The 14350-nt window shown below is 47.4% G+C and overlaps 1 protein-coding gene across 14 annotated transcripts in view; it reads right to left on the bottom strand.

Annotated features, from left to right (window-relative positions):
- The window catches only part of TENM4 (teneurin transmembrane protein 4), a 2920333-nt gene that overhangs the window by 512590 nt on the left and 2393393 nt on the right, over nt 1–14350 (bottom strand). For all 14 annotated transcript variants that reach the window (XM_058690343.1, XM_058690336.1, XM_058690342.1 and 11 more), the window contains one exon: nt 9238–9339. In XM_058690343.1, coding sequence (XP_058546326.1) covers nt 9238–9247 — 10 coding nt within the window. In that variant the 5' untranslated portion in view covers nt 9248–9339. The remainder of the gene's footprint in view (nt 1–9237; nt 9340–14350) is intronic.

The raw sequence follows: 14350 nt of genomic DNA, 5'->3' as shown, positions 1-14350 counted from the left end.
CCAAAATCACAGAGCACGTGAAGAAACAAGCCACCACCAGCAAGAGAGAGCAGAAACAATGAACAAATGAATCAGAAATGGGAATGCTACAGGTACTAAAATGATCAGATTCAGAAAATGAAATGTGTACAATATTTAAAGAAATATATACAAGTAAAGTATGCCAAGAACAGACTATCAAAAAACATAAAGCAGACTGAAAGATAACCAACTAAAACTTCTAGAAATGGAAGGGCTGATGTATGGGCTTCTCCAAACTGTTGTTCTAAAATCTGGCTTACAGTTTTGGAATAAGCTTTGGTGTTGGAATGAGAAAGCTAAAATGCTCTGTGACTTGGGCCAACCACTGCCTATCTCTGGGCCTCAGTTTCCCCATCTGCAGGTGAAAGGGTGGAACTAGATCACCTCCTAAGTCCAACTCTCTTAACTCATATTCTATAATACAACAGATCACATCCATTGGGCACCTGTTTTTTTGTGCTACCCTTGACTATCAGCATTTTACATGATTTTTTATCCTTGCAACAGCTCACTGAGGTATGGGCTCTTATCATACCCAATTCACATATTAGGAAACTGAAGAAGAGAGGGATTAAGTAGCTTTTCCCAGAGTCCAGAGCTGGTAAGCCATGTGTGGTCTCCACTCATCTGATCGCAGAGCCCACGTTCTGGACTCTTAACATCTGGGATCTAGCACTAGGATTCTCTGACCTATCAGAAGTCTCCCATGGCAAGGGACAGCTCAATGGCTAGTCTAGGCTGTCAACAGTGACCAGAATAGGTGTTCCAGTGGGCAGGTAAGAATACCATGGAGTTCATTATCAATAACCAAATAGTAAGCACATTCTATGAGTAAGGCCCGTGCTTATTTTAGACAATAGGTATTTGTAACAGAACAGCAAGCAGTGACAGATGGCTGGGGCTTACCTTCTGAATACCCTTTGGAAAATCCTTCATTCCGAAAGCGCTCCTTCATACCTTGGTTTTCTCATGTACGAAATGGGGATGACAATGGTACCTAATATCACTGAGTTGTTGTAAGGATTAAATGAGCTAGTACAAGTCAGGAGTGTTGTAAGCATGCCACAAACTGTAGTTCTTTCTTTTTATTATTTTCAACCCAGTGGGAGAAAGTTGGGTTTTGTAGCAGTTGACCTTGATTCAATTCCAGGCTCCCCCCTACTTCCCAGCTGTGTGACTTAAAGTCATTGACCCTCTCTGAGGCTCCATGGCCCCATCTGTGAATCAGAAATAACAATGCTTACCTCCCTGGTAGTTGTGAGGGTTAAATGGACTGTGAAATGCCTAGCTCAGTGGCTGACATATAATAGGTACTCAACAAATATCTGTTCTCACCCCTGGAGCGTTTTCTGCACACTCGGCTTTTCTACCATGGTTAGAATCCAAAGAGGCAAAGGATTCTGTGCTTATAGATGGTGACTCACCGTTCTTTTCCACCAAGGGAGCTTTCACAAAAGCAGTGGGGGGTGGAAGATGTCTAAAGGCATCCATTTCACAGCAGGTAAGTCAAGGCAGTACAGCGACAGAGGTTCACAGCCTCAGAAAAGGGCCTTCAGGCCATGATCTGCTGCTTTGGTTTAACTGGCCACTGAGATGTACAGCTGAAGATACAATTAGCACCAGGAAGAGAGCTCTACCATTATGAGGATTTGGTCATTGAATACACCGAGGATAATGACATTGACCTTCCTGTTTGGAAATAAACCAGGTATTTGGCTTGCAAATGGCTCTCTGATCATCCTGCACACCCAGGACTGTGCAGCAGCACCACCCGAGGATGGGGACAGGTAAATAAGGATGTGATGGGGGTTTCAGAAGGACAGTGACATCTGGAGCAGTGGTTGCGTCACTCTGCCACCCCAACCCCTGCAGGCCCGGGGAAGGGCTGGCGTCTTCACCTGGCTTCCCGAAGAAGCATCAAAGACTGAGACCAAAAGTGGTCACCTACAGGGATTTCTTTTTTTGAGCAAATAGGGAACTCCTGGGTTTCAAGCTCAAATCTGTGACACCTTTCGGATTTCATCTTAAGTGACCTGCTCCTACCTCTTGCTCCCTAAGACCATCTGTGTATTCAAGTGGCCCAGGAACTTTGACCAAGGAGATGCTCGGTGCTGAAAGACGGTGGTGGCATGGTAGAGTGGTGGGCATTCCAGGTGCTCTGAGTCAAAGCTGAAGGTGCAAACTCAGGGCAGGAAAAGGAACCTCGGAGGAAAGGTGGTCGGGGAAGCACAAGCCTGAAGCCAGCACAAGGATACCGGGGGTCACTGCGGCACTGCTCGGCACTGCTCGGCACTGCTCGGCACTGCTGAACCTTGCGGGTCCCTGCTGAGACCGACTCAGCATTTTCTCTGCATGTGGAGGACAACGTAATGTTCCCAAACAGACCCGGTTCAAACCCCAGCCCCTCCACGTACTAAGACATCTATGTCCCTGAGCAAATGATACTCTTGTGTCTCAGGAGTATCCCCATTTTCCAGTGCCCAAACGGTCTCATAGAGTCCCAGACATAATGGTTTTCATAACGAGGATAGAAACATGCCATGCGCCCGGTATAGATACCAACTCATAGTAGGAGTTCAATAAATATTCATTTGTCTTTGCTTCACTGACATAATCGACACCATATGTGACAGTACAGTCAGCCTCATCAGCCTGGCTTGCCACGCTCACTATTGATTGAAGAACTGGGGTGTGCCATACAGGATTTTATCTCCAAGATGATCCTGAGAGGAAGAAGATCTGTTCTGAGCCCTGTGATCACCAACCAGGATGGCCAGTTCTGGCAGAGCTGACCACCCAATAAGTCATTAGTGTCCCCACTGGCTAATATCTCCACTGTGGCCATGTCGTCTATGAAAAGGAGGCAGTACAAAGGAGATCATCGACTGTCTGCTGTGTGTGGTGAAAGTGGCCATGGTAGACTCCAAAAGGGTGGAACAAAGAGGCATAACTAGTGTTCCTGTTCAACTTTCCAAGGGCTAAAAAGTGTATTTGGAAAGAGATGATGGAAACACGGCTTTAAAAAGCAGTGTGGTAACAGTAAACACTTGAGGTCAGACAAATGGGGCCAAGCCCCTGGGGAGCGGTGGCGAAAGCAATCATGAGCTTTAAAAGCAGACTGACTTATGTCTGAATCCCAGTTCTGCCGCTTACAGGCAGGAAGGTGTCCTTGGGGAGGGGAGAGGGAAGGATGCCTCGGTTTCTTCATCTGTAAAACAGGGGAAATACCCGAACTGCTATGATGATTAAATAAACATGATGCATGCCTGGCACAACAGTGGGTGCTCAGTTAGCTGTTAGTTTAATTCCTCCTTCTTTCCCTCATTTCCCATTCTCCTCTAGAGTAGTGAAGTTACTTTATCTGCTAGTGAATTAGAATTAGTAGCGGATGACTTTTATCTGTCTGCTGGTGACCATAGTCCTCTGTCCACATAAATCTGTAAACCGTCAAGTAGAGACTTGTGCAAAAATTTCCAATGGCTTCTCACTTCTAAAACAAGAATAACAAAAGGCCCCAGCTCCTCTGCCTGGACCCCAGGGCTTCCACCCGTAGGCCTCAACCTCCCAACCACTCCCCAGCTGCAATGCTCATCCTAGTGGCACCCATCAGTAGGCTGGGTGTGGAGGAGGGCTCAGCCCAGCCTTGGGGATGTCACGGATGGTAAGAAAGGCTTTCCAGAGGCAGGTGCATCCAAAGTTAACCTTAAAAGCACGAGGAGGATTTTTGCCAACAGACCAAGATGGGAGAAGGCATTCTGGGCCAAGTGAGTATCATGTGCAAAGGCCTGAGGCCTCGCAGCCAGGCTTCAGTCCAGGCAGATTCCTATTACCTCTCCACTCAGACTGTCCTCACGTCCCTTCCTCTCTTTACCAGACTGACAGATGACCACCGTGCACTCCCTGCTGAACTCCAGTAAGGATCTCACTTCTTGTGCCCAGCTTTCAAAGTGTGGCCCAGAGATCCCTACTGGTCCCTGAGACCCTTTTAGGAAGCCAGTGAGGTCAAAGCTACTTAAAATAGTGCCCTTTTCATCCTTGTCCTCTTATGAGTATACAGTGGAGTTTTCTAGATTGAATGTAGAAGCAGATACATCTTCTGTTAAGCCAGATATTTGCCAAAATATAAAACAATGCCACTCTATACATTTTTGTTTGTTTGGAAAAGTCATTTTTCATTAAAATGTGTTACTTATGTTGATATAAGGCTTTATTATTGTTACTTTAAATGAGCTATAAATAATGATTTTAACATTTTTTCCCAGTGCTAATTACCACTTTGACAAATTTTAACAGACATAATCCACATAAACAAAAACTCTTTGGGGTCTTCAATAATTTGGAGGAGTCAAATAGGGTCCTGAAACCAGAGAGTTTGAGAGCCACTGCTTTCGGAAATACGGTGAAGAGAGCTAGATGCATAACTAACCCCAGAAAGTATTCTCAGAGGGCAATTTCTGCCCATTATTGGGAAAAGAGACCACAGGCAGTCTGTCCCTGGCTGGACCCTACCGTCATGCTTGTCGCTCTCTGTTCCTCCTTCTTCTTTCCCTTCCTGTCAAAACCCTAATGGCAGACCAGGCATCTCACTCAGCAGTAACCTCTTCACCAAGTTCAGGGAGGTGTGTTGACCACACACTGTCAGGAAGGCAGGGCCCAAACAAATAACTCAATGTCTCTGATTTGAACTTTCCTGATGACTAAAAATGTTGAACATCTTTTCATGTGTTTATTGGCCATTTCTGTTGTTTTCTTTGGAGAAATGCCTATTCAAACTCTTTGCCCATTTTTGAATTAGGCCCTTTGTCTTTTCATTGCTGAGTTTAAGAGTTCTTTATAGAGTCTGCATACGATCCCTTCTAAGATCTATGACTGCAAATATTTTATCCCATTCTGTGCTCATCTTCACTTTCTGTATGCTATTTCCTCTGAAGCACAAAAATTTTTAATTTTAATGATATCCAATTTATGTATTTTTTTCCTCCTTTCTGTGTGTGCCAAACCATTTCCTGTCTAATTAGAGGTCATGACCATTTATGCCTATGTTCTCTTCTAAGGGTTTATAGCTCTTACATTTAGGTCAACAGTCCATTTTGAGTTAATTTTTGTATATGGTGTGAGGAAAGGGTCCCACTCTCTGCTTTCGCACGTGGATAGCCATTGGCCCCAGCACCATTTGCTGAAGAGATGACCCAGTCACCTCATCTCGAGAATGGGCTTTAAAAGACTACCTTTCAGGGTGCTTTTAGCATTCAACAAGACAGAGAAAAAGTGCCTGTGGGGATTCCTGGCACACAGCAGACAATGCCATAACTGAAGGATCAGACAGTGGATGTGAAAGCACTCAGAAACACTGGTCATCATTACTATCATTTGACCAGAACTTTTCTATTCCTAAAGGTCATTAACATCCACAACCCCACCGGCGTGTCATAAGAAACCTGTAATAAATAACCCTCAGGTCAGTGGCTTGTAACCCCTTTCCCAGGAACTCCCTCTCTGAGGGACTTTGGAAATCCTTTTCCTCTCCCCTTCCCCTTTTTCTTTCTTTCTGCCTTAATTTTGCATTAAATGCTCTTGGTCTTAATTAATTAATCAATTTAAGATTGGTAACCCACTCAAATCTTTTTTGGCAAGTTGGTGGGAAGGCATGAATGAACAAATGAGTCAATCAAGTAAAAGTCTCCTAATTTAAAATCAGAAAAGTGAAGCCCCTAGAGCTAAAGCGATCACCCCACACACAGGTGTCAAAGGTGAAATGTGGGACACTACTCCAGTGCTCTCCACTCCTGCACTCCCCCTCCCATCCTGGAGAGATCCTTTTAAACCAGTCTCCCTCCTCCTCAGTGTTTGCAACACCTCCCAATTTAGTTTTCTCTCTGAATTTCATTAGTGTCCCATTTGCCTCATCTTCCTGATCTCTGAGGCAGGCGGTAAGCAGGAGGAGACTGAATTGGCAACAAGGGCTCCCTGCCTCCTGGTTGTGGGTTAGGCTACATGCAGGGGAGGAGGGTGTGGACCCTGGGCTGCAATTCTACACACGCTCTGGTCCATTTGACTCAAGCCAATAAACAATAATGGGACTCTGGCTATGCCCCAGGCACTGGGGGCTCGAGGATGAGGAGCTGTGCTTAGCTTTGAAATCTCAGGCTCTCAGGGATGGATGGATAATGCCTGGGCCATGGGCTGCAGGGACTTCGCCCTCCTGGGCGGTGAGAGTGAGCAAGAAAGAAGGCGAGGTTAGTCAGGGGAGAATGGCAGTGGGGCCATTCCAGGAAGGGGGAACAGCACATATAAAGGCAGGAGGGTACAAACGATAGCGTGTAAGCAAATAACGACATGGAATCTGTCGTGAAATTATTTGTTCAGTCATTCGCTCATTCAATATGTGCTTATGGAGTCCCTGTTCCAGGAGTAAGAACACTGCAGGAACAACCCAAAGGAAGTCCCTGCCCTCGTGGAGCTTATATTCCACTGAGGGAAACAGACCACAGACAAGCTTACAGAGCAACAGACGATGCAGCAGGTGGAGAGAAACGTCACATGGACGAGATCAGGTGGAAGAAGGCACAGGAAGGACCGGAAGGGAGAATGGCCGCTTGCATGGGGCGGTGGGTGCAGGCCTCCCACCCTCACCTCCCCTACCTTGCTCACACCACTGGCCTCACACACTTGTGTTGAGCACTTTCTGGTGCGTGCGTGCTCTGCTCGCTTTATCCACTGCAGTTTCCTTTGCCTGAAGAGCCTTTCCCAAGACTGGAAAAAAGGCATCTCTGCCTTATGCCATGCGGTAGGAATATGTTTATGGTTCAGCGGACAGTGAAGAGGCGAACGGTGTGAGTGAGGGGTGCATAGGAGAGATGGGGTTGGACAGGAGACAGGCTGGCTGGTGTAAGTCCCAGTGGGTCACAGTGAGGACTCGGCCTTTCCTCCGCCAAAGATGGGGGTGCACAGCAGGTTTTGAGCAGAGAAGTGATCTGATCTGACGTGGCAGACCCCTGGGAGGGAGAGTGGTAGCAGAGTCTATGAAGGGGCCATTGCAATAATCCAGGCCTGAGAAGATGGCTTGGACCAGCGTGGGGACAGAGGAGGTGGACACACAAGCTGAGGAGGGGACAGAAGCTGATGGAGTCAGTGTAAATATAATACAGCGTGCAAAAGGAGGGACGGGAGGGAGAGGAGGCCAGAAAGGAAAAGCAGAACATTCTAGACAGAAGAATCTGCCTGTCCCAAGGCTCAGATTCAATCTCACCCTGCCAGACTCAGATCCCACTACTTAGATTTCTGAAATTTCTTCCCTCTCTCCTTCAGTTCAACAAGCCTCACTCAGGGCCCAGCTCTATGGGTGGCACCAACATGGGATGAGTGATCCCCCCTCTCCCCCCCCATCAATGTCTGGCCTCCACGAGGCTCCCTCTGTTGTTGCTGAAAGCTGTGTCCACATGTGACACCCGACAGGATGCTCGGGGAACCTGGGGGAGAAAGGCGGGGATGGGGAGTACAGAGGAGGAAGGAGAGAGCACATTTCCTGGGTTTCAATGGTGTGGGAGGGTGAGACTGAATTTTTTCTTCTCATGTTCACGCATTACAAGCAAGCATGGTTGTGGTGGATGAGTTCACCTTCAGCTTAGTTATCTTACCTCCCTGAGTGGACCTCAGTTTTCTTATCTTAAAAATGGAATTGTAAGGACTACCTCATGGGGTTCCCTGAGTTACATGAGATTCATAAATCAAGTACTTGGCACAATGTCTCAATAAATATGACCCCATTTTACCTGCCCTTCTATATGGAAAGCTAATAATCTTAACAGATCTCCTCAGAGAGCCATGTGTGTATGGCTGAACACTTATCCCAGGCTGTAGTTACACAAGCTTCAGGCTGACAGCAGAAGCCAGCTCTGTTTCTGTTCCCTGTTATCTCCCCAGAGCCTAGCGGGGTGCTGGGCTTATTGTGAGCATTCAGTGTGTCCTTGTTGAGTTGCTAAATAAATGATTGAATCAGAGGTTATGTAAGATCTGGGCTTCAGCACTTTTTAGCTGGAAGACCTCAGACAATACAGTTAATTTCTCTGAGCCTCAATTTTCTGGCCCGTAAAACAGAAATAATATCTACGGTGGCAGAAGCAGTTATCATTGCTCATCAAATAATCGTATTTTCCCCACATTTCCCAGAGCTCGAGGAGTCAGGCTGGACCCTGTGACTCATTCTGGCCCATGGGCCGTGTGACACTTCTGGACCAAAGCATTTAAGGGCCAGTGCTCAATCTTCTGGTTCTCTTCTTGTGCTACAGAGACCAAGGTGGTTGCAGGTTGTACCCAAAACACAGCAGAGCTCTCATCAGCCTGGCTCGAGTCACTAGGTAGAGCACAGTCCTCTACGTCCCTTGGTCAGACATGTAGCGTGAGCAGGAAATACACTTGCTCATGGAGCATAACTAAGCCTAGTGAGACTCTGCGTCCACCTTGCAAGACTGCTGGGAGGATAAGAGATCTTGTTCGGTTCATAGTAGGTTTTCAGTAAGGTGCTTACTCCCTGCGTCCTGGCTCCTCTGCTTCTTCAGCCTTCTTCACCATGACCTAGCCTCCATCATGATTCGACTTTCTCTAGCTAGAAACATCCTCCTGCTTTTCTGATGCAACCCAGGTGTTTTGTACCATTTTTTCCATTGTTCCTCTGCACAGCAATATAAAGAAAAGCCTCCAGAGAGCCACTCTGGCTGGCTGGACCTGGCCTCCAGCCCACCTGTCCCAGTAGCCACCCACTTACCTCCTCCTGCCCCACTCTCAACTGTGCCTCTGATCCCACCCCAGCTAAGCTCAAAACGTGACCATCAGACTCTGGACACAGCCTCTGATCTCCTGGATCCCAGAATGATCCCGACGGCTACCATTGCCTCTGCGGTCCTGGACCTGCGTGGTGCTTCCTGGCCACCAGCTCCCACGTCACATCCCACCTGGATGCCCGGGCCCTGCCTGCCACTGCCCACTGTGCCGGCTGTTGGCTTGGCTTCCAGCACCCAGCACTCCTCTTACTGTATCTGCTCCCTGAGAAGGCCACCTCCACTTTGGGCTGACCTCCTCTACTTGCCATGCTGCTTAGTGGCAAAAGCCTTCAACCAAAAAGCATGCACGATTTCAGATTCCAAGATGGCACTTCTCATTAAGACCATAGGTTTGCAGTTGATGACACAGAAAATCAGAGCAGACAAGGGGACTGACCTGGCTCCATGTCAGCACGTTCTGAAGAGTCAGCAGTGTCCCTGGGCCCTGCAGCCCTCTCTCCAGGGCCATGGGATCCTGGAGGACAGGGCGGGATCCTTTCTGTTAAAGCAGAGAACACAGACCCTACTGAGTGAGGTGGCAAGATGCCCTGGACCCTTTCCCACAGATTTCTAACCAGTAGCCGTTGCAAACACACACCAGTGAGGGGAGGGGCTTGTTCCCGGTCCCACCAACAGAGGTGACAGGGGGGAGGGGGGGAAATGGGGGGAGGTCCCAAATACCCTGTGAATCTCACAGGAACACATTTTCTTTATGCAGCCTTCCTGGGCGGCCCTGGTATACTCTGTTCTCCCATCTCATCTTGTGCCGTGGGAGAAATCATCTTGCCTGACCAAACCCCTCAAGGGCAGGGACTGCAGATAGGTTTTCTTTACAATCCTGGTGCCCTTCAAGGACTTGGAGCAGAGGTGAAACTGAGTGTTTTGTGAAGAAGGATTGACTGGGTGCTGTGATGGAGGAGGTAGGCTGGAGGTGGGTGGGGGATGGGGGATGGAACACGGGCACCAGGCCCTGGCCCCCCTCAACAGTTCTATCATTGATTCACCAGGTAAAGAAACAAGTCACTGCATCTCTTTGAACCATAGTGTCCTGCCCTACAAAATGGCGATCTTCACTATGATATGCCGTATTGGAGTGTTGGGAGTCACCTGGCCAAGTTCCTCACACACAAGAGTTCTGGCTATGTGCACCTTCTTGTCACACTGCAACCTCTAGAAAATCACATCCTGTCTTTGAGCCTCTGTGTCCTCATCTGAAGGAGGAAAACTCTGAGCCTGGTGAGGTCCTTTTTGCCCTGAGAATTCTACGATGATGAATTTGAATCATCTGTGATCCCAGTGCCTAAGGAGATATCTGCACACAGTGAAAGTTTGTGAAATGAGTAAAAGAAATCGTACCCCACTCAAAAGAAAAGCAAGGGGAGGCTCACAGGTTTGAAGTCATCTGCCTCAGGTCACTGTAAGAGGAGGAAGAACATTTGAACACAGGCTCTCACAGACCCAAGATCTGCTTACTTTCTCCTGTACCAACTATCACACACATTGAAAACACCACAAAATGGTTTTTTATGTAAAAGACACACTAGGCTAAAGAACAAGGTATGAAAGATGCGTTTAGGCATCTGAGGTAAAAATTATTTTTGAGACATTTCCCGAATACCTATTTGCTAAATATATGCAGGAACCTGACTAAGAAGACTTTATTGTCCATTACAAGGTGAGGACTTACTGGTAATCTCTGTTAAAAACACAATTTTCCTAAGGGTGACAGTTTACTAGCTTCATCTGAATTTCACATTTCTTTATTGTAAATTCTTGTTATTCTAATCAAAATAGAACTGTATTAGGCAAGAACATTCACCAGGCTCTGCCCAACTGCAGAATATCCCTTCCCCAACTTCAGGGGCCAGCCTCCTAAACACCCTAGGAGAGAAGACCTGTTAGGCAGAAATAGAATTAACAAGACAAAGTCTGGAGATAAACAAGAAAAGCCTTTATTTAAAAAAATTTTTTTAGTGTTTATTTTTGAGAGAGAGAGAGAGAGAGAGAGCTGGCGAGGGACAGAGGGAGACACAGAATCTGAAGCAGGACCCAGGCTCTGGGCTGTCAGCACAGAGCCCAACGTGGGGCTTGAACTCGCGAACCGTGAGATCATGACCTGAGTCAAAGTTGGACGCTTAACCGACTGAGCCACCCAGGCACCCCAAGAAAAGCCTTTCAAAATCACACTACATTCACTAAAATCAGAAATGGGCAGTACACTGCATAGCATAGGATGATCATTTTAGGCATCTTGAATGAGCAGTCATGGCTACTGTGCCCTTAATTTCTCCTTACCATGCCTTGTTCATCGTAAGCTTACCCTCCACAGTTTCAGGGAGCAGCAAAAGATTGTTTTGCTATAACAATGTGCAGGGTAAGAGGCACTTTCTCCTGTGTGTGAGCCTCTCCCCATGTGGCCACCATCTTGTGGGTTTTAGGACTCAGAGCTCTTGGCTTTGCCCACAAGGGTCCTGCAGGGGTCCTGGTCATATGTAGTGACTCAGACAAAATACTCAGGGTCTCTCTTAAACCCCTCTCCTTTGTCCTGGTCATAAAATCCCATTCTGCCTCCGTACCTTCAGGCCGCAGCTTGTGCTGTGGACCCTTGCCTGGGCCTTACGATCCCTACCCTGTTAAAGAAGCCGCTGAACTAGTTTACCTCCTCTTCCACCTTCCTCTTTGCCAGGGCTTCAGGGAAAACCTCAACACCTTTTCTCCTGTTTGTGTCTTTTTCAAGTCCTATCCCCGAATTCCCTCTTTTTTCAAGTATCTCTCGTAAGCACCACAATGACTAGGAGTGAAACGAAAATACTCATGGGCAGACCGAAGATTTCAGAGGTATTTATGTACTAGCATTTCGTGGAGGGCAACCCAGTTAGGAAGGGATTGTAGCATTCATTCATTCATTCATTCATTCCCTCGCTCACTCACTCATATAGTTGAGAGTTAGGTGTCGTGCAGGATGCACTGATGACTTAAAAGCAAATCGTGCCCTTAGGAAGCTCACAGGCTGGCAAGGAACAGTAAGGCCTGGCAGTTTTGTAAGAGAGATACAGATGAAAGCCAGTGAGAGGACAGAGGAATGAAGAGACCAGCTTGGCTGACAAATCAGGGGGCACCTACTGGACAACATACAGTTTCAGCTCAGCCTTGCACCAGAGGCAGTGTTAGGCGGATGGCTTGCGTATACGGCAGGTGCTTTGTATGAGGGAGCCAGGCACAGGAGGAGAAAGCACGGCAAAGGATGTGTAGCGCAGCCTCCCAGAATGTGGGCTGTGTGGAGGGGAGCAGAGTTCGACACACCGGAGAGGTGACGGACAGGGCCCTGAAGACCAAGCCAGAGAAGACAGCCACCATTCAATGAGTAATCAGGAGCCATCAAGGGTTTCTGAGCAGAGATGTGACATGACTGAAGCTCTACTGTAAGAAGGTGAATCTGGCAAGGCTTGCATAGTATGAATTGGAAGGGGAGTGAGTTCCTAATTGTGTGCCAAGCACCAGGCAGAGTATTAGGTGCTGGTTGGTATTTGAGCTCACAGACCTTCTGAACAACTGCACTTAGGCAAGCATTATCCCTCCAGACTTACAGTCAAGAAAAGGAGACTTTAGGGAATTTAAGCTGCTTGCCTCTAATCCCCCAGCTAGGAAGCAGTGGAGACGAAATCTAAACCCTGTTCTTTTACTTTCCAGGTGAGCCATAAAGCATGCTGTGACCCTGTGCTCGACACCAGGACACCCGATACTCCCAGTACACCTTCTGCTTCCAGAGCACCATCCTGTCTGCCCTAGGGTGGTGGAATGTGATTGCTTCCTGGACTGCCTTTGAGAGGCCCAGATGGAATTAAGCACAGAGCACCTTTGCTTCTGTTAGTTTTCCCCAAAGTGAAACAAACAAGGAGATAAGACAATGCCTTGGGTTGGGTCCCAATCACCAGAGACTGCAGTCTCTTGCAAAGAATTTCAAAGGTAGCAGGACACCATACTCCCCCGCCTCGGAGGGGAGCATTGCTTTTGTCCTTCCCTTCTTAGCTAAGCCATGGTAGCAGGAGCAGTGGACTCAGGAGCCTGGGGCAGGATCTTTTGGATACCCAGGAATCTACATGGGGCACATACAATGTCCAGGAGGGGCCAAGCATTTCTACACTCTGGGCCCACTTCATTCACTGTTTGGGAGGATTGCCCAGAGGACTCAATACACCTGAACTGGGTTGTCATACCCACAGCCTGGAGATGACCATGGATCACTCCCATCAAGATGCCCGCTATTAAAACTTGGGGCATTTTCAAGGGGAAAGAGAAAGGATTCCCTCATTCTATCTACAGGGCACAGTGAGCTGCATACACCTGACAGTCAAGAGGATAAGACACACTTTCTTAGAGGAAGCCTGGTGCGGTGAGAAGAGCAGGGGCTTTGGAAGCAAACAGAGGGGTTCCAGATCACACCGCACCCAGATAGTGGCTCTGCGGCCTGGGCCAAACCGCTGGGCTCCTTCCATTTCATTATTCAATCCATTTCATTATTCAATGCAAATGACTATAAGGGATTAGGCTAATGGCAGACCCTTGGCACAATCGTAAGGACATATAATTTCTTCTCTTTTCATGTTCAACATTGTGGGCATTGCTCTCACAGTGAGGTTGCTCTCCTCCCCGTAAAGTCCCAGTTGAAGAAATGGATTTTGGAGGGGGGAAAAATGCTGAAATGACAGCAAGTTGTACACATCCTTGACCGAGTGCTTATTACCAGCATCTTATAATTATTTGCCAGCATGTCTCCCCCTTCCACTGGCCTGGGACCTCCCTGAAGACAGTGATGGCTGTGTCTTCAATTCCTAGCACACAGTTATGCCTTTCTACCTTAGTTACTTCATTGTAAGATCCAAACAAACCACAGAGGCTGCAGCTCCTGCGGCATTTTATTTTCCCAGCCTGGTTTGAAGAATGACTTTTAAGCAACACCTTCATGAGCACATCCGATCCTCTGAAAACTGTCTCATTATCATGGAACCATTAGCACAGAATACTTCACCTTGTTACCCTGCTAAGAGCTTTGGTTTCTAATCTAAGCCAATTACATATGTGCCGACATTTTCAATAACATCTTAATAAAACCAAACCTCCCAGGTCTCCAGATGGAATTGGACCAGGTTGAGAGATCTGGGGTCTATCTAACAGGATACTGGAAGGTGCCTGGCAGTGGGGAAAGAAATGAAGCATCAAAACTGGATTCAAACACTCACTTATACGGCTAGGACGATCGTAGTGTGTGTGGACCAGGATAAAGGCTTCGTAAAGGTTAATTCCCTTCCTTCCCCCGAATCCAGGGAAAAGTAAAGCCATGAAACTTGTTGCAAGTAGATAGGGAGAGAAGGGGAGATAAACCACATTCCCAAGTCCATTTAGAATACGGATTATTTTTTTCACGTTTTCTCCCTAAGGACTGAAGGAAGCAGGTTATTTCATTGTAATTATGGGCAGCTGCAGCTGTTGCTTGTGGACTCAAAGACCAA

The sequence above is a fragment of the Neofelis nebulosa genome, chromosome 10 (assembly GCF_028018385.1).
Source record: "Neofelis nebulosa isolate mNeoNeb1 chromosome 10, mNeoNeb1.pri, whole genome shotgun sequence".
Taxonomy (NCBI): Eukaryota; Metazoa; Chordata; class Mammalia; order Carnivora; family Felidae; genus Neofelis; species Neofelis nebulosa.
This window is presented reverse-complemented; position numbering and strand designations above follow the sequence as displayed.